At 36.9% G+C, this 24,700-nt stretch overlaps 1 protein-coding gene across 1 annotated transcript; it reads right to left on the reverse strand.

The window, feature by feature from the left end:
- Positions 1–13,449: 13,449 nt before the first annotated feature.
- Positions 13,450–15,673, reverse strand: LOC149202205 (uncharacterized). Its single transcript, XM_089401517.1, has 2 exons — positions 13,615–15,673; positions 13,450–13,520 (listed from the first exon to the last, which is right to left on the reverse strand). The coding sequence occupies exons 1-2, from the start codon at positions 15,671–15,673 to the stop codon at positions 13,450–13,452; spliced, it is 2,130 nt and encodes a 709-aa protein (XP_089257643.1).
- Positions 15,674–24,700: the final 9,027 nt, after the last annotated feature.

Here is a 24,700-nt window from a genome sequence, read left to right on the forward strand (position 1 = left end):
TCATAGAAAACAAGGAAAAACAAATTGATCTGTTAAAAAGTTTAAAAATCAATACATTGAAATAAAATTGGAAAATAAAGAATATATGATGCAGAAAAGCTGCATCTTAACACATTCCCGAACCTATGGGTTATTAAACCACAACAATTGGTTAATTTTTCAGATGTGCAATTGACTTGTTCCTCGAGCTGAAGTTTCCTTCACAACAATCCATCGCAGTATCGCGGATCACACCAACATGTGACCCTTCATCGCATTCCTCAGACTCCTCTTCTCGCATGTGATATGCGATAAGCACAACTGGACCCCAATTAAAATAAACCTGCAATCACAACTTCTCGGGCCCGCTCAGTCCCATGCCTTATCAGCTTCAATCTCCGTCATGTAATGGCACCTTTAAAATTGACGGTTGATGATACGACCCGATCAACAAACCCAATCGTTGATCCTCCGCCATTTGATATCGCACATCGCAAATCACTTAAGGCCAAGGTTCATTCACTCTTGGAATATTGCGATGCGATCCTAATTGGTGATCCTCCACCGTTGATCAAGGCCCACTTGATCCAACGGTCAACAGTGATATCGCACGGACTACTTACACGACGTTTAACCGCCCTCACGGAGCCGATAAATATTATAAATCCTTGGTCTATAAAAGTTCGGGTCCAACTTTGAAGTTAAATTCTGATCTCTTTACGGCTCAATATCCGATGGATATCAAAGGCCATCAAATCCTACGGCTTGCGAGTCTTCAATTAGCGCACGGGTTACCAAACAGCGTAGCCCCGCAGTTGACTGTGACATAAGCATTTGAAAAGGAGATTGATGGCTAGGATTTAGCGTGGGACTTCAGCCATGATCCAGCGATCCGTATGCTCCTAACCCCCGCAGTTGCTGTCACTTAGTTCCATCACCAACTCATCATTCCACTCCTCAAGATTCTGCTTACTCTGAAATCAACTTAATCACAATTTCACTTCGTCGTGGTTCCACTCTTCCACCAAACTTGGTGCTTCCACTAAGTTACCTTATCCCCTCCAAATTGACTTGTTACCAAGCTCAATTATGCCAACTTCTTTCTTCGCTTAGAAACAGTGTGCCGAAACTTCTCTGATTTCTTTACTCTGCCTTGCAACTAGTGCATATGGATCTTTGAATCCACTCCGCTATTAGTTTTCAAACTCCTTCCAACAGAATCACACCGATCTCGAATAGCCCTTCTTACAGAACCAAGTTTAGATTACTTCCTGAACCAACCCTAATAAACTCTTAATCGATTCTCCACCATTATCACTGTTGTATACACATTCATTTATATGTCAAAACTCTCACATGCATTGTTACAGAACCATATTCAAGCATAGTTACAAGCATTGTGATATATGCACACAGTCATTTGGGATTTCCTCCTTATTCACAAATACACGGACAAATCCTTCAGATAATCATACATACAGACAGATCATATATAGACCCTCAACTAATATTGACTCAAAAGATATGAAACTTTTATTTGCTAATAAAAATCTATATATACATAACCTCAATGGCCTGATTTACACTCAGTTGGCCTTTCTCGTTTCAATGCCCGTAGGCTCACAATCCAACCCTCCTGTCTGCTTCCTCTCTCACTAACTCTCTCTGTTTTAAGCCTTCGAGGCTTACAAATTATACAGAAAGGATTATGTTAACCAATTTTGGTTCAGATCCTGAATAATTTCACCTGAATCATAAATATCTTAATCTAATCCATAAAATCATGAAACTAACTCCTAGTTCCTCTAACTCACACACTATTCTTGAAATCTCTCTTAACTAGAAGATTTCATTACAATATCCTCACTATTATACTACCCTCATAAAATCATAGGAAAATAAATAATTAATCACTCTTTAGGGAATCAAGTCCCTTGAGACATAAGACCCTATGCTTACTAAAATTGCAATGGTTTTTCTAAGTAGGATGCTCCTGCATCAGACTCCCCAGGTAAGAAAATTATGACCTCCTGGTCATAAGTCTGGATAATTGATTCCTCCTAGATCCCAGACTTTATTTTGTAATCTATCTTTGCTTGTCAACTGTTCTATTGCTCTTGTTGTCTACTGTTGTTCTCTAGGTCTCCATACCTTATGCTATAATGCTCCACTTGCCTTGCTTTCATATTCTATTGTTGTCTTCCTCTTGTTGTTGCTTCTTTTCTTTCTCACTGTTGTCTTCTTCTGAGACACTTTCATCATTAACCTTCTTACCAACTCAATTTCTTTGTCTAGTATATCCTCTATTTGCTAATTGTCTTTAGCTCTTAATTGCTGAATTTTCATTTCTACTGCCACCCTTACATCCTTAACCTCTTGTTCACTATTGTCTTGCACCTTTCCAGTTGCTGCCATATTGTCTTTCAAGACAATTTTCTGCTTCTGTTTACTGTACCTGTCAACTTCTTCTTGACTTTCCTTTATGACAATTTCCTTGTCATCCTTCATCGACAATTTACTATGGATATTTATTCTCTGTTGTTCTAGCTTTCTCCTTTGAAGGTCTAACTCTCTATATAACTCAATGATTGTACTTGGAGTAAAATTTGAAAATTTTACACAATCTCCCATTTCTTCATTTGATATTGATCAATCATCAGATGGTCCTTCTTCCTCTGCTAAATCTTCCTTAACATCTTTTAGTAGATGTTCTTTCTCTTCTTCTTTCATTTGGCTATCCACCTATGCCAAATATGTTCCAGTTTCTACAATAAAATCTGCAATCATAGGACAATTATCAAAATAAAAAATATAAGGCCTTTGTGCCTCTTCTTCCTCTAGCAACTCCTTAGTATGTTGCTCTGATCTTTCCTTTAACTCCTCTGTCAGCACATTAGTATGCTGATTCAAACTCAAAGAAATTTTGAGACTGTCATCAAGTCTCTTTTCTACACCATCTGTTTTAATGATGCCTCTCTACACTTGTTCATTGTAGTGAATTGTTTCCTTTCCAGTCTCATTGTCATACTCTGCTTCAAAACTTTCATCTTCTGGAAGGTTTTCTTCCATGTTTTTGACAGCTTTAAAAGACTTCCTATCTTCTTTCAATCCTACAACCATACATAAATTATCAGTTTTAAAAACACAAGACCTTATGGTCTCATTTGATGCTTCAGCCATCAAGTCTTCTGGCTGCTCTGAATCATTCATATGATTCAACTCCTCTATCTCTTCATTACTTTCAAAAAGTAATGGTCCATGTTCTGGTTTACATACCAAAACTTCAACACCTTCTCCAGCATTTTCCTTTTGCTGTAGCTCAACTCCTTTGAGCTTCTCTATCTTCAATTTGACATCTATAATATGTTCAAGTTCCCTCAGCTCCTTTATTAACTACATATTTTCTTGTTGATTCCTCTTCTCTTGTAACCTCTGCCACTTTACTTTCTTTCTCATGACATAACCATATTTCTGGCCCATCTCATTTCTCATGCCATTTGCCTTTGCATCTTTCTTCTTTTGTCCTCTGCTGTGATCTCTTTCAGAACCTCTGTTATGACTATCACTAGTCATCATCCTTTCCATCTCTATGAGTTCCTCTCACTTCAATATGAGTTGTGCAAGCCTCTGCAACAGCAAGTCTTCCTTGCTGCAACTTACCTCACCAGGCTCTCCTCTGGACTTGGTCTTTTGGCAAGTATTGGTCCTCTGTCTAGAACCACCTTGAGCATTTTCTTCTACTCCTTCTAGGCTTCAACTCATCTGCACTTCTAAGAACAAAACCATCCTCTCATAATGAAATACTTGGTTTTTACCACCTCTTCTTTCACTTATAAACTTTTACCAACTTCCTTCATTCCCTAGCAATTATACCCACATCCTCTATGGAATTTCCTTTATGATCTTCTTATGAGTTGCAACAATACCTCTGTAGTAACAAGTCTCCTTCTTGCTACATTTTTGCTACATATGCCTCACTAAACTTCTCTCCTCTAAGCTCAGTCTGTTAACATTTCTTTGGTTCTTTCCTCTAGAACTAATTGAGCACTCCTTGCTCTAGAACAATGTAACTTTGAAACGGGAACTATAAACTCAAAACGAGAACTCTAGCCAAAAAACCCCTTAAAAACATCAAAAATAGTGCTAAAAACAAAAAGTGTTGATGCTGGAATAACACTTTTTTTTTTTCTAGGGTAAATTTTGAACATGTTTTAAAAATGGCGGTGAAAACCAATTTTTTATGCAAAAATTGTCACAAAAACGCCTTCAAAACAAAAAGTGTTAACGTTGGGATAACACTTTTTTTTTTTTCGAGGGTAATATTTCAACATTTCGAAATAATAGCGTAAAATATTTTATCATGACCCTGAAAAGGATTAAAATTTCAAACAAATAATGAAGACATAAAATAAAATTAAAAATTAAAAAAATTAAAACAATGAAAAAACACAAAACAAAAAAGTTTAAAAATTAACAAAACATAAATTAAAGCATATACTAAAAAAAGAACATAAAAAAAAACAAAAAAATCAATCATAAAAATGTCAAAAAAACCTAAATTAAAAAACTAAAAAACACTTAAAAATTATAAACAAATAAATAGTAAAAAAACATATTAAAAAAAATAATAATAAAAAAATTAAAAAATCTTGTAAACAATAAAAAAAATTGTCAAAAGAAAAGAAAAGAAATATATATATGGAAAAGAAAAAAAAATAAACAAACTATAAAATTTAGGTAAAAATAGAAAAATTTAAAAAACATTATCAAAAAACTAAAAAAAATGAAAATTAAAAACAAACTAAATTTAATAAAAACATAGAAAATTAACAAAAAAATAATAATTTAAAAACTACTAAAATTAAGATTAAAATGTTAATTACTTAAAAATATATATATTAAAAAGACAAAAAAAATAAAAAATTATGTCATAAACCATAAAAGAATTAGGAAAAAAAAAAAAAAACAATTTAAAAATATATATATATATATATGTAAATAAAAACATTAAAAAAACTTAGGAAGAAAAATAAAAGCAAACTAGATTAAAAAAAAAAAAAAACAACAACAACAACAACATAAAAAATCCACAAAAAAAAAAAAAAAATTAACATCAAAAACATTTAAAAAAAACTAAAAAAAATAAAAATACACTGAAATTAAAACCAAAAAATTAAAAAATATGCCTTTTCCAAAAAAAAAAAAAACCCCAAAAATTAAAAAAAATAAAATAAAATTTTTAAAGAAACATTTATTTATCTATTTAAAAAAAAGAAAAAGAAATTAAAATTTTTTAACACATATCGTTTTTTTTTTTTTTTTTTTAGAAAAGTATACATTAAAATTTTTTAAATTACTTGATAAACAATTTTTTTTTTTTTTTTTTTTTTTTTTTTTTTTTTTTTAAAACCAATTATTAAATTTTCTTTTTTTTTAAACAATGTTTTTTGTTTTTTTTATTTATTTATTATTATTTAAAAAAAAAACAATTATTAAAAAGTTTATTTTTTGTTTAAACCACTTTTCAAAATCGGGTCATGTTTTTACTACCTCTATGAAACGGGTAATCGTATCGGTTATTTAAAGTGCCAAAAACTATGTTCTAAAAAAAATATGTGTATTCTGCATCGCCCGTTTTCAAAATTGGGTCAATTTTTTGCTATCTCTACGTAATGGGTAACAGTATCAGTTCTCGTTTCAAAGTTTACATTGTTCTAGGTTGTTGCAATATTCTCACCTTATTATGATGCTACCTGTGCATAAATATAAATACCACAAACTTTCAAATCTTCAAATCAAGATAAAATAAAAACATATCATCTCACCTTCAAGATCTCTGTCTGATCTTGGCCCCCCATTCACCTGCACTTTGAATGGACTGTTCTTTTATCCAACCTTCAATTGTATCTTCAAACTCTGCCACTCTTCAAGAACTTGCAAAAGTCCCTCTTACAGTTTAACTAATGTAATCTTGCTCCAAAATTTCACCCATTCAATTTCTGTTAATCATTAAACAAACTTGCATACCATCACCTGTCTTCAGGATCTCACCACTCATGCAAATCTGTTACTGTGCAAATCTTCATGCTTCCACTGCGCAAATTTTCAACATTCAGCTACTGTCAATCAGATTTAGAATTTGATTCTTTCTTTCAATCTCCTAGCTTTATCTTGGTGAAGCTCTAACTGTCAGCAACAATTACTCCTTCGCTGAGTTTTCTTTCACTGTTTCGTTCTTGCTCTAAGTTCTTCAAAAAATTTACCTATTCCCGCTCTGATACCACTTTGATGCAGCAAAGCTACATCTTAACACATTCATGAACGTATGGGTTATTAAACCACAACAACTGGTTAATTTTTTGATTGTGCAATTGACTCGTTCCTCGGACCGAAGTTTCCTTCACAGCAGTCCATCGCAATTTCGCAGATCACACCAACATGTGACCCTTCATCGCATTCCTCAGACTCCTCTTCTCGCATGCGATATGCGATAAGCACAACCGGACCCCAATTAAAATAAACCCGCATTCACAACTTCTCGGGTCCGCTCAGTCCCAAGCCTTATCGGCTTCAATCTCCGCCATTTGATCGCGCCTTTAAATCCAACGGTTGATGATACGACCCGATCAACAAACCCAATCGTCGATCTTTGATATCACACATCGCAAATCGCTTAAGGCTAGGGTTCATTCACTCTTGGAATATTGCGATGCGATTCATATCGCACATCGCAAGTCGCTTGAGGCCAAGGTTCGTTCACTCTTGGAATATTGTGATGTGATCCTAATTGGCGATCCTCCACCGTTGATCAAGGCCCACTTGATCCAATGGTCAACAGTGATATCGCATGGACTACTTGCACGATGTTTAACTGCCCTTCCAGAGCCAATAAAGATTATAAATCCTTGGTCTATAAAAGTTCGGGTCCGACTTTGAAGTTAAAGTCCGATCTCTTTATGGCCCGATATCTGTTGGATATCAAAGGCCATCAAATCCTACGGCTTGTGAGTCTTCAATTAGCGCATGGGTTACCAAACATCTTAGCCCCGCAGTTGACTGTGACGTAAGCATTTGAAAAGGAGATTGATGGCTAGGATTTAGCGCGAGACTTCAACCATGATCCAGCTATCCGTACACTCTTAACCCCTGCAGTTGCTGTCACCCAGTTCCATCACCAACTCACCATTCCACTGCTCAAGATTCCGCTTACTCTGAAATCCACTTAATCACAATTTTACTTCGTCAGGGTTCTACTCTTCCACCAAACTTGGCACTTCCACTAAGTTTCCTTCTCCCCTCCAGATTAACTTGTTACCAAGTTCAATTTTGCCAACTCCTTTCTCTGCTTAGAAACAGTGTGCCGAGACTTCTCTGATTTCTTTATCCTACCATGCAACTAGTGCATATGGATCTTTAAATCCACTCCGCTATTAGTTTTTGAACTCCTTCCAACGGAATCACACCGATCTTGAATAGCCCTTCTTACAAAATCAAGTTCAGATTACTTCCTGAACCAACCCCAATAAACTCTCAATTGATTCTCCACCATTATCATTGTTGCATACACATTCATTTATATGTCAAAACTCTCACATCCATTATTACAAAACCATATTCAAGCATAGTTACAAGCGTTGCGATATATGCACACAGTTAGTTGGGATTTCCGCCTTATTCACAAATACATGGACAAATCCTTCGGATAATCGTACATACAGACAGATCATATACATACCCTCAACTAATATTGACTTAGAAGATATGAAACTTCTATTTGCTAATAAAAATCTGTATATCATTAACCTCAATGGCTAGATTTACACTCAGTTGGCCTTTCTTGTTTCAATGCCCATAGGCTAACAATCCAACCCTCCTGTCTACTTCCTCTCTCACTAACACTCTTTGTTTTAAGCCTTCGAGGCTTACAAATTATACACAAAGGATTCTGATAACCAATTTTGGTTCAGATTCTGAATAATTTCACCTAAATCCTAAATATCCTAATCTAATCCCTAAAATCATGAAACTAACTCCTAGTTCCTCTAACTCACACACTATTCTTGAAATCTCTCTTAACAAAAAGATTTCATTACAATATCCTTCCTATTATACAACCCTCATAAAATCATAGGAAAATAAATAATTAATCACTCTTTAGGGAATTAGGTCCCTTGAGACATAAGACCCTATGCTTACTAAAATTGCAATGGTTTTTCTGAGCAGGATGCTCCCGCATCAATATATATAAAAAAAATATAAAGATGAAATGCTAAAATTATCATTAGGGAAAAGGTGGAGTATCTGATCTAACATTAACAATATATATATAGGTGGAGATGCTTCAAAGAAAACAAGGAAAAACAAATTGATCTGTTAGAAAGTTGAAAAATCAATACATTGAAATAAATTTGGAAAATAATGAATATATATAAAAAAAAATATAAAGATGAAATGCTCAAATTATCATCAGGGCAAAGGTGGAGTATCTGATCTAACATTAACAATATATATATATATATATATATATATATATATATATATATATATATTAGGGGGTTTACGCAGTGCATTATATTAGATATCATTTTTGGGATTCAACTGCATTAAGTAAGTCATTCACGTATGACCATTTCCATGAGAGGTAGTCGTAACTAACTAATTTCTCATGATTTTTTAATAATTCACTTAGCACTCATTGCATCGGGTGATGCTCACAGGGGTGAAGAAGTGGGATTGAAATTAGTGAAATGAATCACATAGTATCAATCATCACTTCTGGGGCTTGCACCCGGTAACCACGACTTCTCGGGAAGTCACCTATCCCAGATCGCCTCTGGCTCAAGCCTGCTTAACTGTGGAGTTTTCCCCACAATCAAGCCCACTTAGCTTACTACCCCATTTGCAAAACTTTAGCAAGTATTGTGCCTCATGAACCATTCAAGTAAAGATCCCTTCACTCGTTTTGAATTTAAGTATTAGGGGGTTTACGTAGTGCATTATATTAGATATCATTTTTGGGATTCAACTGCATTAAGTAAGTCATTCACGTATGACCATTTCCATGAGAGGTAGTCGTAACTGACTAATTTCTCATGATTTTTGAATAGTTCACTTAGCACTCATTGCATGGGGTGATGCTCATAGGGGTGAAGAAGTGGGATTGAAATTAGTGAAATGAATCACATAGCATCAATCATCACTTCTGGGGCTTGCACCCGGTAACCACGACTTCCTGGGAGGTCACCCATCTCAGATCGCCTCTAGCTCAAGCGCGCTTAACTATGGAGTTTTTCCCACAATCAAGCCCACTTAGCTTGCTACCCCATTTGCAAAACCTTAACAAGTATTGTGCCTCATGAACCATTCAAGTAGAGATCCCTTCACTCTTTTTGAATTTAAGTATTAGGGGGTTTATGCAGTGCATTATATTAGATATCATTTTTGGGATTCAACTACGTTAAGTAAGTGATTCACGTATGACCATTTCCATGAGAGGTAGTTGTAACTGACTAATTTCTCATGATTTTTGAATAGTTCACTTAGCACTCATTGCATCCGGTGATGCTCACAAGGGTGAAGAAGTGGGATTGAGATTAGTGGAAATGCTTCAGAGAAAACAAGGAAAAACAAATTGATTTGTTAGAAAGTTGAAAAATCAATACATTGAAATAAAATTGGAAAATAAAGAATATATATAAAAAAATATAAAGATGAATTGCTAAAATTATGGAGAAAAAAAAGGAAGTCAAAAACAAGATCAATGAATAATACAAATTAATATATATATAATTTGTCTATTTAATTATTTATTTTTAAATTTGTATTAAAAAAAATTAATTAATTAATTAAATTTGTTTATTTATTTATTTTTAAATTTGTATTATTCATTGATTCTGTTTTGACTTCCTTTATTTTCTCCATAATTTCAACATTTCATCTTTTATTTTTTTATATATATTTTTTATTTTCCACTTTTATTTCAATGTATGAGGATGTTTTTGAACGTTTAATTTCATTTCATTTTACTTTGACTTTATAACGTGTGTGTGTGTGTGTGTGTGTGTGTGTGTGTGTGTGTATATATATATATATATATATATATTGATTTTTTGACTTTCTAAAGAATCAATTTGTGTTTCTTTGTTTTATCTGAAGCATCTCTACCTATATATATTTTGTTAATGTTAGATCAGATACTTTACCTTTCTTTCATGATAAACTATAGTCGCTGGTTTTAAATATTAGCTCCAAAAAATTATTTGATGTGATCTCTCCGAAAAAATTCTCTTCTAATCATATAATATTATTAAATAATTATACTTTCAAATTAGCACAATGTATTAATCAACAAAACTTAGGCATTATTTTGAGGTATTAATCAACAAAATATGAGCCTTATTTTTATATTATAATCAACATAGTATACTCTAATATATTGTAATAATCTGTTTAAACTCAAATACGTTTTGGTAGTCCTTTCATATAGGTTATACGGTTTTGGTAGTATTTTTATATATTTGGGCATAGTTCTAGAGAGTATATGGCTATAAGTGAATATTTTGGGAGTTTTGACATTATTTTTATATTTTCATACACTGATATTTTTAATCTATATTTAACCCAATAAATATTATTAACAGTCCGAGCAGGGACTATAGTAATTGCTCCTTGCCTAAATGCAATAAGGATAAGGGAGTTGTCTAACGAGACGAAGGAATTGCCTGGACGGTCAAAAGTGGTCAGAATCCGGGCAAAAAAATTTCAAAAAATCTTGTAGAGGCAGTGTTTGAATCATGTTTTTGATGGTGGAAATGGATTCAGCGCCATCAAAAACGCCTAGGACACCTAAAATTTTGAAGTTTAAGAACTATAACTTGGATTTACAAAAATCCTTGCCGGATTTTCTCTAAATATGACCGGAATTTCCATAACTTTCCGGGAAACTCCTTCGCCTCGTTAGACTAGGCGATAAGGAATAGGAGTCGTCTAACGAGGCGGAGGAATTGCCCGGACAGTCAAAAGTGGTCAGAATTCGGACAAAAAAATTTCGAAAAATCTTGTAGAGGCAGTGTTTGAATCGTGTTTTTGATGGTGGAAATGGATTCAGCACCATCAAAAATGCCTAGGACACCTAAAATTTTGAAGTTTAAGAACTATAACTTGGATGTCGATCGAGAGCAAAGAGAGATTGTGCACACAACAAATCACACACATATTTATTCATCACATAAATCACTGACTTCGGAAAATTATGACTCAGACATAACGCGACTCCAACTCATAACATAGGAATCAACAACTTCTAGATTGACACTTTGGGACTCATAATGACAACTTGTAAATGACATGGAAGCATTACTTTCAACACCCTCCCTGCCTTACATGTAACAAATATAGAAACACACATTACAACAATAAATAAATAAAATTCATATGTGTATCTCCACTATGAAATCTCGAGGTTTTCACTCTTTTCTTCACCACACTTTCGACATAACCGCTTCATACTATTGTTGAAGTATTTTGCAGAATTGACGATTCTCAAACTCCTGGAGTGTAACTGATCAATATCGATAGTGAACCATCCTATGGAACTACCATCATCTATTGAATCCACAGACCTCCACATTCTTCATTAGTTATCTAGGATAACATTTTGGGTACAAAATGTCTTCAACCAACAATTCTACAATCGATGCTCCTGCAGTACTACGGGTAACACCATTAAAAACTACCTTTAACTAATACTCTCGGAACAGGAGAATTACATTAGTCTATTCAATAGTTGATATGTTCTTTGTGATTTTGTATCTATCTATTTTTTTTAACACACCAAAAAAATTTTACAAATAAATAAAATCTCTCATTTAATGTAAGAACCACTCAAACATACAATATTATATTCTACGTACATCACCAAACTGAAATCCTTCTTGAAAGATTTTCATTTATCTCTTTCTTTAACCATTACCATTCCCAATGCTTTCAATCAATCCACCATTCAAAATTATTGTTGCCTCTTTTTTATGCCAAAAGAAATAGTATCATGAAAAGATCTACATTTATCTTCAATTTTATTTTATTCTTTTCTTAAGAAATTGAAAAAACTCCTTTATGATGTTGAATCGATCATTAATCTTGTCTCTGGAAGAAATAATTCCTGCACAGATGTTGGCTCCTTCTCAACGGATCCTCCACTCGACCTAGTCTTTCATACTGATGCAAATGATTTCTTTTCAAAACCCGTGTAGATAGATGGACACCAAAATTTGTAGTAGATAGATGGGCTCCAAGGGAAACAACGTCGAAAATAAACACACCCTTATTGCACACATGGGAAAAAATAACACAGTGATTTACTCTCATTATTTACCTATTAATCTTACATATTTACACGGAATTAGCTATCTCAACTCTCATATTTTTCTGGTTCTCTATTGAAAGAGTCAAGTGAAAACTGACTCTAATACTATGATAGAAATAGAGATTGAAAGCAGAGATATTATGCACACAACAAATCACACACATCTATTTATTAATCACATAAAGAAGTTACATATATAAGAATTAGATCACATTACTCCAACTCATAACACAAGAATCAACAATTTCTAAATTGATACCTTGGGATTCATAATGACAACCTGTAAATGACATGGAAGCATTACTTCCAACATATTTATGGATATGGTTTCAATATTCATGCATTATTTTTAAATATTGGTGTAGTGATTTTTTATTGAAGTAAATGACAAATTTACCATTCATTATTTCCCACTATAATTTAAACGAGTTTTTGCATTAAAAAATGGATAGGAAAAATATGCAAATAAATATATTTATAATTCTCGCTATTATTTATGTTTTCCTCAACATTTATATAAGAGTAAAACAATCTTAATTCATTAGTTTCTCCTAAAGCAAGACTATATGGTTCTATTTATATTGCTAACATTGACCAATATAAATTATAAATTTTTACGATTTTTTTTTTTTTTCCCAAGGAAAAAAGTGAACTTTTCATTAAACATAAAAAGTTACAAGTATATGCCAAAGGAATTCCGTTTGCTGTATGACGAAGTCATAGAGCTGCTACAAAAAGAACAAACCTTTCTGTGTCTCAAAATCTGGCTTAAGGTCAGCTGAAAGGACGAATTATCAGTTTCGTTTTCAGCCCATTATGCACTCAGTACAAGCCAAAATAAAGTGATCCAACTGTGTATGTCCATTTACTATTTCCTGGGCTTCCTCTTAAGAGGAAAACAGCCCAAAACGAAAATAGCAAACGACATATTTCAAAAACTGTGACAATGTTTCACCAACAAGTAGTTCAGAACATAATACCATAGGTTCCAATTGTTTATGCTAAAACATATGAAAAAAAAACCAAAATATTTAACTGTAAGGATGATAGACATTAAGTGCATGGAGGTTGATCCGACACATGGATCTGTCCCTGATCTTCTTCCACTACTTTCCAACTGCCCATAGCTTGTTGTAAACCTTCTTTAGAAAGGGTATCCGCTGTAACGTTTCGCTCCCTGTAGATATGACAGATTGAAAATACATTAAAAGAGATCTTTAAGGACATAATTTCTTCAAGCAAAGGTCTAAGCATATAACTGTGACATCTACTTTGTCCGTTGACCCAATTAACAACAGATAAAGAGTCTCCAAAGATCTGAACTGTAAGAATGTTCCTGTGAATAAGCCAGCATAGAAGGAGTTTTAAGGCTGAAAGTTCTGCATAATTATTTGTCCCTGTGCCTAGCCCTACAGATGCTTTTAAAGACTTGGTTTTGCTTAAATGTATGATCATTCCTGCTCCTGCTGTGTTGTTCTGTGAGGCTCCATCGAAATATGCCCATGGAATCCCTTCTCGGATCTGCTCCTCCCTAATCTGCCTGGTGTTGCTTCCTTCCTCTGAATCTGGGATACTTTCAAGGATAGCAGAACTTTGAATTGCAATTGATTCAGCTGTGGTTTCCTTCTCCATGAAAATACTCCGATTTCTTGCAATCCATATTCCCCAGCATATGATAGGAGGAAGATTTCTCATTTTCCAACCGGGATAGTTGCGCCACCATTTATCCCAAACCTCCTGAACATTTCCCCCCTCCCATTCAATCCTTTTCCCTATGAGTTTCCCGACCTCTGCCCAGACTGTTTTGACGAAAGGGCATGCGAGGAATATATGGCTTATATTCTCGGAATCCGACTTGCATAGAGAGCATCTCCCCGGCCCTTGCTTGTACCTAGCTTGAAGCAAGTCCCAAGTAGGAATTTTTCTTTTTAAAATGCACCAAAAGAATAGTCTAGCTTTTGCTGGGCATTTTAGTTTCCAGATCAGCTTGTCCCACCATTCTGGTTCTCCCCATCCTTTTCTGTTCATTAGATATTTATATCCGAATTTTGGGGAGTACGATCCATTTTCCACGTGTGCCCAGACCAGCTGATCCTGTCTGTCCCTTAACCTTACATTGGACCGAGTTAATTCCTCGGTGTATACCTTCCATTCGTTCCACCAGGCTGGGCGAAGACCTAGCTCTTCACCAGATTTCCAGGCTTGCCCCCAAATCGTTGAGAAACCAATTTTCTCAACTTGACTTAGATGCCTGATACCTTTGGATTCTAGATGTCTGATTAGACCTGGAGAAAGAGCATATTTTTCATTACATCCAACCCAAGGATCTTTCCCTACCTTCAGGTTTTCCCCATTCCCAATCTGCCATGCCAGCCCTTGTTCTATCACCTTGAAAGCCTCCACAGTGGCTTTCCACACCACCGAACCATTTTTCTCCTTCTTACTTTCCTTCCTTATCCATTCTTCTAGTGGTGTGGGGTCAATATATTTCCTTTTTACCACTTTTGTCCAGAGATTCTCCATTTTGATTATTCTCCATCCTGATTTTGCTGCCAGAGATGTACTGAAATCTGTAAGGTTTTTTATCCCCCATCCACCCCATTCTTTTGGTCTTGCTATTTTATCCCAGGCTACCCATGGAAGAACAGATTCCTCCTTTGAGCCTGCCCAGAGGAACCTACTGCAAATCCTATTTATTTTCCTTAGAATCCCCTTTGGAACCCATGTTAAAGCAACCCAATAGACTGGCATGGCTAGGAGCACTGATTTGATTAAAGTCAGTCTTCCTGCTCTGGAGAGCCATTTGTAACTCCATTGAGATATTCTGGATTCAGTTTTGGCCACCAGCCAGTTCCAATCTTGGTTCCTATATGCGTTAGGCTTCAGCCAAAATCCTAAGTATTTGAAAGGATTCTCCATGCTGTGCACTTCAAAGGGAAGAAGGGCGGAGATCTGGTTTTTCTCATTTCTGTTTAAACCTTCAGTGATAAGCTGGGACTTTCTATAATTTATTTGCATTCCAGTCGCTTTCATGAACAGATCCAGAATATTTTTTAATTCCTTAATTTCATTCAGACTTCCATTTGTGAACAGTAAGATGTCGTCCACAAACAAGAGGTGAGTGATAAACATGTTGACTGCTACTTCCAATCCTTTTACTGCTCCCTCTCTTTTGGCTGATCGAATCAGGTGACTCAGGCCTTCTGCCACCAAAAGGAAAAGCAGGGGCGATAAGGGGCACCCTTGTCTTAACCCCCTGAAGCTTTTGAAGAAAGGAGTGGCTGCACCATTTATTAGAATTGCAAAGTTTACATTGGAGATGCATCCCATTATCCATTTGATGAATTCATATTTAAATCCTAAATGGGTGAGTAGCATCCTTATATAAACCCAATTTATTCTATCATATGCTTTTGATAAGTCAATTTTTATCACTGCTCCCTTTCTTTTCATTTGCTTGACACTGTGGATAGTTTCCTGTGCCACTCCTATAGCTTCATGTATCTGCCGACCATCCAAAAAACCAAACTGCTCATTTGTAATGCATCTTGAAAGAATTGGTTTTATCCTTACTGCTATCAATTTGGCAATGATTTTGTAAATACAGTTGCATAAAGATATAGGCCTGAAGTCTTCAAATGAGTCCGGATTCTCCTTCTTCGGGATAAGTGCTATAAAAGTTGAGTTGAAGGGGCTGTATACCTCTCCTTTCCTCCTAGACTCTTCCACTACCTCTGTTAGTTCTGTCCCAATTTGTTCAAAAAAATGTTGGAATAGCTCTATGGTCCATCCGTCCGGACCTGGGCTCTTATCTTTTGCCATTGATTTTATAACACTTTCTACTTCCTCCTTTGAGACTTCATACATTAGAATCTCTGCCTCCTTGTCCTCTACATATCTGGGGAAGCATTGGGCAGTCCTGATAATTTCTGCTAATGTGATTTCCCCTTGATCCGCAAACAGGCTCTGAAAGTGATTCCTCCCCAGGAGAGAAAGTTCCTCGAAAGTGTTAGCCTCTTCACCCTCCTCGTTTTTTAGCTTCCATATTGTATTTGAATTTTTTTTTCCCTTTTGCATAGTTGTGAAAAAACTTCGTGTTTTCATCCCCAGCCTTCAGCCATATTGCCCTGCTCTTTAGCCTCCATTCCTCTTCTTTTGCCAGTAGAATTTGGTCCCTCTGTTTTTCTAGCAGTAAAATTTTCTCTTTTGACTCCTGTGATCTGTAGCCATCTATCTCTGTACATTCCATCCTTTGGGGCTCTTCATAAATGAGGACTAAATCCTCTTTCTGTCTCTCCCTCGTTGACTTCGCCCATTCAATAGTTGCTTTTTTTAACTTTTTAAATTTTCCATGAACAGAACACCTTTCCCCTCCTGGGATCTTCCATCTGGATGGATCCAAGTTTCCTTGAATAGCTTTTCATAGGATTCCTCTTGCAACCATGTTGCATTGAATTTAAAAGGCGTTGCTGGTTTCCTAGGTAATTTGGATAACTCTAGGAAGATCGGGAAATGGTCCGAGTTTCCCCCCTCTCCCACCCACTGCCGAAACATGGGAATACTGGCAGTCAAGTCTTCGCTCAAAAGAAATCGATCCAGCCTCTTTGCAATTCTGGCCTCTCCTACTCTTCGGTTCCTCCATGTGGGTTTCATTTTAATGAGATTTATGTCTATTAGATTATGAGAGGTTATGGAGCTTTGAAAGAATTCTGATAGCATATCTTCTCTAGCCGCCGGACCCCAGGTTTCGGCCCTCCCTAAAGAGAAGTTCATGTCTCCACCCAGAACCATGTTGCTTCTTCCCATTATATCTTTTGACAGAAGGTCGTTCCAGAACTCCATCCTTCCCTGACAGGGCCCATATATATTTACAATTGTAAGAGGAACATCAAGATCTGTAGATTGAATCTCTGCTCCCATAGCACGTTGCAAACCCCACTGATTTAAAATTCTCACTCTTCCTTCTTTGTACCCTATAGCCAAACCTCCCGAGTGGCCGATAGAGTCCATAGCACAGAACCGCCACCCCGGAAGTAGAGCCGTAAGAGCTTTTTCTACTTCACCGTTGTTGCCTAAAGTTTCTTGCAGAAGGATATAGTCCGGTTTCGAACTCAGTACCAGCTCCTTTAAGGCCAGTTTTTTGGGTTTACTGGCTAACCCCCTACAGTTCCAGGATAACAGGATCATTTAATTACTGTCTCTTGGGGGTTCACAGCTCTAAGCGCCCCATGAATAGTCATTTGTTTCCCATCTGCAACATCAATCTTTGCTCTAACCTTGGCATTAGATAAACTCGATTTCCTACCCCTCACTTTCTTTATTTGAGGAGAGGTTCGACCTATTCCTCCAAACGATCCTAGACGCTTAGGCTTTTTATCTAGGGATCTTAGGTTATAATGGCAGGTAAGGGAGGCCGAAACCGGTTTAGCTTCCTCAGGAGGTTCATCCTCACAGTTCAGATCAATGGAGGGGATGGCAGCCGTGATATTTTCAACAAAATTTTCAATATGTAACTGATCATCAAGCGAGCGTTTTTTAGAATTCAAACTAGTAATCAAGCAATCATCTTTAGATTCAGAAAGAGTTAAAGATGGGTTACTTGAGTCTAGTCTCATACCCGGAAGGTCTTCAGCTGGAGATGTACTCATGGAAGCTGGAAATTCATTGATAGGCTTCTAAATCGGGCTTTCATTGACAGGCTCTGATCCAGGCATTCTTTCTTTATCGGGTTCTGTTCCGTTCCTTCCATCCCTGCCTGGAGAGCTGACTGGGATCTGTTCTAATTCCTTCTCCCCCAGCTGATAGTCCATCTCCATCAATTCCATCACCAGGTTCTTCTTTATTTCCAATTCTTGAACATGATGTTCTTGATCCACGTACATGCCTTCATCCTCCGACGGTTTCTGGTTCCTTCTTCTACGTTTCCCCATGGGACAGTCTCTTGCTAGATGTCCATAGACATGGCATCTATGGCATCTGAAAGGGAGATGCTCATAGTCAAGAATTTGCTCAAAAACATATTCTCTGTACTGGATGTTTATCTTTTCCGCCAGTCCTCCCCTGGGGTTTAGATTTACTAGTATCCGGGCCATCGCCATATTTTGGGTTTGAAGAAACGACATGTCCGCCTCCAGAAAGGTGCCCAGCCTGTTCCCAATAGACCTAAAAACCGATTCTACCCAGAGGAATGAGGGCAATCCTGGGGCTCGCACCCAAACTGGAAATGTATCTGTCCTTTCATGCATAGCATCAAACATTGGGCTCCATCTCTTGAATAATATCGGATAATTGCCAAAAGCCCAGTTTCTCGCCATCACCCAGTCCGCCGCTTCTTTATTTTCAAATCTCACCCTGAACCATCCTTTTGCCAGAGCCGCGACCTTGAATTCTTTGACTAGGTCCGTCTGCCATACCTGCTCTCCCCATTTTTTAATGAATTGAGTTGTATGCTTCTTCCCCCTCGCTCTTCCAACTAGGGTGCATTCGGCCACTTCTATTGCCTCCTCCACCTGTACATCCATACCAAACACTAAGTTTTCTTTGATGTCCTTCTTCTTAATGGGTTTCGATTTTTTCCTTTTCTCCCCTGACTTATTTACCACCAAACCCTCCTCCCCAGCCTGTGTGTTTACGGTCTTCTGGGGTACCCCTTCTTGCTGGTCTGAGGACGTCCTCTGCGTGCTAATTTCTGGATCTGCATCGCCTCCTGAAATTTTCTTTAACCCACCTATAGGTTCATGCACCTCTTCGAGTCTCTCATTGCCGGATCTAATGAGACTGGATCTCGGATCCACATACTCTCCAGGTTCAGTAATAGCCGCAGCTGGGATCCGGCTAGGGTTTACTAGATTCTCGGCATTAACGGGTCTGATAACTGCCGGGCCTCATTCATTATCTGCACTGGTTCGGATCCCTCAGGCCACCCCAAAGTTTACAATATCCTCAAGTCCCCCTGAAAGTATCGGGCTCGAGATCAAACCCTTCCCTTTCCTTCCTTGAATCAGCCGAGGGATAGCGCATTGACTGTATTCATTCCTTAAGCTCTCCTCCTGAAGCCCCTTTGTGTCGGGATTGCCTTGAACCTCCGGATCGAGTCTTTCTTCCAGCGAAATTCTAGGGCTTATATTGTAAACAGTTCCTTCCACAGAAGGCTTCACACACCCCTGGCTGCCTACTGCCCCGAAATACCAATCCACATTTTGAGCTGTAAGTTCCTTCCCCCAAACAGATAGTATGTCCTCCGGCGATGGTTCCAGGTCGAGAGCCTCCCAATGTTTAACCATGGTTAAAACCTGCATGCAAACCCTAGAAACCGCCAGCGGCTTGTTCCTCACTAAACGAAAAAGATCGTGACTTCCGGTTCTGGTGCCAACACATGGGTATCAGACCTTTTGGATGGAAACCCTTTTCCCACCTAGAAACCCTATTAAAAAAACCCCTCCTGTCACAGTCTTGTCTTCCTTCTGTCTATCGTTCCACGGCTTCCACGTTGTCTTCGTTCGTACTGACACCTTCCCACATCATTCCTTCCAGCTCCTGCTAGGTTCTACGTCCTTGGCCAGGGCGGCCACACCTACCCTACCCTGGCATCAACCTGTGATCTCCCTTCGGCCCCATGCGCTCTCCTCCCGTTCACACCCTTCAAGTAGAGCGGTTGTTATTCCTTAAATGATCTTCCGCCAGATTCTAGTGAAAAAGACTCTTTTCTTTTACGATTTTTTTACTATAACATAATTTTTAAATTAAGTAGTAAAGACTAAATTGCCACACAACACTTATATTTATCTTTAACATAAATTTATAATCTAATTAATTTTGAAAGTTTTGATAACCAGTTAACTTTTTTTATAACCTTATTTTAAATTCATTTTTTTAATATGAACCGTTGTTTTATTAAATCAAATCGGAAGATATTATATACCATACTTCAATGTACCAAATCAAACTTATTTAAAGTTGGAATAGAAATTGTAATATTAAATTTACTAGAACTATCTTTCCCAACCATAAACCATATATTGTCAATTGATAGGCTAAAAACAATTAAACATAGTAGCCAATTTTGAGAGCATGATTATTCACATAGAAGAGTTATTAACTTGATTGGTTATAGGAGGAATGATATCTTCGTGTCAGTTATTCAAGAAAGTAAATTCCAGATTCAACAAAAACATTAAAAACATTAGTTATTTTTGGAACCTTACAATCTAACTTCCTCATCTTCTTTTGAGTCTCGTCCAGCCGGAGAAGAATTTTTTAGTGTTCTTTGGATCACTCTACTAATACTTCCCTATAATGCTTTAATTTGTAGCCCCTATGTTTGGAATCTAATTTTCCACTTGTATAATTACTTTTTCATTCGATATAAATTTGTGCTTTATCTAAGCTACTTCTTTCAATACAAACCTATTCTTTATCCAAATTTTTTCCTTCGCCTTTTTAGTGTCTTGCTGGAAAGCAGGGAGTTATTTTTGCACTAAATCCTACAAACATTTCAGCAGCCATCCAACCTCTAGATGTGGAGGGCTTCCAGCCATCAATATGGATTTTATGTAATTAGCCACCTATGCCTCAAGTACTAAAAGAAACATAACAAAATGTGACCAAAGGGGATAGGGAATCCTTGGAGTGAGAAGAGGATGCAAGTAAAAAGATGTAAGAGAGGGGCCATTAAGGAGGAGCTATTTGGACTACTATGAGGAAAGTGAAACTAGACTACAAATTGAGAGAAGAATTGTGATCCTTCATAGATAATGAGAACGAGAATGATAAGGCCTCAAGAGCTAAAATAAGGCACTCCCACTTCTATGGAGAAAAAATATGTATAGGGAAAACTAAAGGAAACTAAAAACTTTAAAAACAACTAAGATCAAAGATAGTAGGGTGGATCCTTGGCCACTAGAAAGCATGAAATGTTTGAAGCTCAAAAAGAGAAGGGAAACCAATAACAAAGCAAATTTGAGGGAGAAAAGTTAAGCACAAAGTTTCTCACTAGAAATCGAGCCCAGAGAAACAGACTCTAGCTATGAGCCATCGTCCACAAGCGTGAGATGAGACCATAAAAGATCCAACTAAGGGATTGAGCATAGAAAATGCCCAAAGAAAATCCATTTTTAGAAGTAGAAATGACATGTAGAAAAGAAACAACTATACAAAAAAAGAAACAACAACTAAGAGTGTGAAAGCACTTAATATAAAAATTGGCCAACTCATAATAACTCCACACCCTAAAAAAACTCATTTCCTCTCATTTCCCTACACAATCTATGGAATTTTCACACAACCTTTATGGTCATCAATGTGCTCAAAAATGATATCAATTACAAACAAGATTAGCCCACTCCCTCTATCTAATTAACTTAGCTCTCTCTTTAAGTATTGAATGTTAGAGATGATGGTTTTGGTTTGCCTATGCACTTTCATAATCATTCAAATTGAACATATGCCAAATTTATATTACAATCATAATCATTTTTATAAAATTTATTAAAAATATAAAAATTATATATTAAATTTAAAGAATAATATAAATATAAATATAATATTTATTTATTTAATTATTTATTGTGCAAGAATGATGGATAAAGTTTTGATCGTATTTAACGTTATTTTTATATACCATATAACTAGGCATTATAGGAATTATTTTTATATTGGACAAGCTATTGTAAATCGTAATCATTATAACTCGTTTTGGGTATCAACGTTAAAATTTTGTACGATTAGTTTTGAGAATTCAATTTTTTAAGGTATGGAATGATTAATTTTATATAGGTTTATACATAATTTTTTGATATACAATATTATTTTAAACAATTACGTAATATATCGTATTATTTTAGAAGATAAAAAATATTTGATATTTGTAAATAATATTTTTTTGTCAAGTGTGGTAGGTTTCTCTATTTTCTATTATATATTAGGCAAATTTACACCACACAGATTGACCAAGTGGCTTCAACTTGCACCGAGGGGAAACTAGGTGGCCTCAACTTGCCCCAAGGGGAAACCAAGTTTGTTGGCCACTTGTCAGTGTTATACGCCATTCAAAAACAAAATTCCTTCAGTCTTTCTAGCCAATATAGATAAGTCTTGGTCTCATGTCCAAATACTACATAATTGTAATAACTAGCATATGCAACAGGAAACTTAAAAGCTAACTGCATAAACAAAAACTAAGCATGGGGAATCTAGTCTTTTTGCTCTTTCTGCTCTTCGGAAACAGAGGTTACAGGGGCAGGATCTTTAGCAGTTGCCCCTGTCATTCCATACGGCTCCAGGATGCAAGGGATGTGGCGGTCGATTTGATCCATCCTGATGTCCTGTTTGTGCAACTGAAAGAGAATTTTTTCCATGTCTTTTTTATAACTGGGCAGGCCCTGCACTGTGACCGCCATCCCCACAAAGATTTGTTCCATCGCTTTGCCAAGCAAACTTTTCATTCAGAAATACAAGTAAAAGATGTGTTTGAACTAAGTAATTCTACCATGGGTATTCCCTGGGACCATCATCCTCTAGTTGTCGATCTCTTCCTCTGGTTCACTTTCTTGTTCTATCTCTACTTCCCATTCTTCGAGCAGCTTCTGAATTCCTACGTCCGTCTCATCTCGGTATGTCATTGTTGCCTCTGCTATGAGGTGCTCGATAGGCTTATGGCCCATGTGAGCTTCCGACATGCTCGGCCCCTTGTTTGCCCAGTGGGTCGAGCCTCTCCTACCTCGACCACGCCCTCTTGTTGCTTGAGCCATAATCTATGTAGTGATGCCCTGTGGACAGTCAAACGAAGTTAGGTTCCTCAACCCTTGCGCATCATCCCATCGTCGTTGTTCATACAGTGCCTCTCTTCCATGCTTCACCATCTGCGGGTTAAGGTAGCCCAGAGCCCACATGTGGCCAAGGGAATTGGGTTTTAAACTCATCTCCTAGGGCTCCTCAAAGTGCCCCTCCCCCTTGCTATGGTGCAATTTCCTATCATCCCATTGCATCTAGATCCAAGCCCTCAGGCCAGGCCAGAGCCTAGCTCGGCACTTGCATTTATACCCGCTTTCAGCTCCCTCAACCAACAAATTCTAGCCATGGGTATGCTTGCCCATCTATCCTGAATACCGCCCAGGGTCCCTAGCTTTTCCCTTAATACCATGTAGGTGCCCATTTTCCCAGGGTTTTCTCAACGTTCTACTGTCATGGCTGATATCCCGACCCCCTGCCCTCAACTCTTTCGTGCCTCTCCCTTCAGCACCTAGCCCCCCAGGAATGGAAAACCCACTATCCCCTATTCCCCTGGTCTGAGCAACTAGGTATAGGCCCGCGTAGATTCTCAGCCCACCATTACCAACATTGCTGCCAAGCTTTTGGTTCAAATGGGATAAAACCAGAATGCAAAGCCAGGCCATGGAACTCCCTTTCCTCCCCCAGTTTCTCCCATACAGCACTACTCCCCATTGAGATGGCCTCTTGCCCCTCCCTTCCCCCTAGCAAAACCCCAACCAGATCATGTAATTGATACAGGAACCCAACCAGATCATGGAATTGATACAGGAGCGAGACCGAATTACATACCAAGAAACCGTTTCTTGTCCACAGCCAAGGTGTCGTCGCCCCTCTCCAACTCTGAGTCACCTCCCATCTCCACAACTGCTCTCTCTTTCCCAACACATCGAATGCCTTAAATTTCTCTGCCACCCTTCCTTATTCCTTCCTCCACCACCTTGCCAACCCACTATCCAAGCATTCATATCAGAGGACACCGCACCCCTTGCCTTGAGCATGTGGGGGACGATGGTAGTTATGGTCTTTGTACAGCCCATATCACATCCCAGTCTATCACCTGTGACAGTGTCCCTCATCCCGACTGGGATGATATTTGTAAATGAATATTTCTATTATATTATATTTATTTTATAATTAAAAAAAATAAAATTAATAATGTTTGGAGTGTGATTTTGATAATAATAAATTTAAATTGTATAATTTAGATAATCTAATACTTACTTTGATAGGTATGTTTATTTCAAAATAAGTTTTCCAACATTTTAATTTAATTTATTTTTTTTCCACTGGAAAAATCTGTAACTTTCATTATGGGTTGAAAATTACATTGATATCGCTATGAATATGCTTGAGGTCACTGTATGACAGTGTGCCTATTTGCCTTCATAAAATATGAATTTCAGTTCATACTTAAGATGTTCCACGCAGGGTCATCTTTCACTTTGCAAAAAAATAATTACAAAAAAGCCATGTTGGCTCGCTTGCTGTTCTATATATATCAAGTTATTTACATAATACTGTTAATCAATCAAAAAGTAACATAAAGTTATTGCTCTGGTGCTTGCTGGTATCTTGGATCTATATATG

The sequence above is a fragment of the Pinus tabuliformis genome, chromosome 2_1, assembly GCF_031772625.1.
Source record: "Pinus tabuliformis cultivar Carrire ecotype Pingquan chromosome 2_1, CPIR1, whole genome shotgun sequence".
In the NCBI taxonomy this organism is placed as follows: domain Eukaryota; kingdom Viridiplantae; phylum Streptophyta; class Pinopsida; order Pinales; family Pinaceae; genus Pinus; species Pinus tabuliformis.

Coding starts and splice junctions, on each gene's coding strand:
- LOC149202205 (XM_089401517.1), bottom strand. CDS start 15,673: ATGGGATGCATCTCCAATGTAAACTTTGCAATTCTAATAAATGGTGCA. Junction 13,521..13,614: donor TAATTGGGTCAACGGACAAA/GTAGATGTCACA, acceptor TCATATCTACAG/GGAGCGAAACGTTACAGCGG.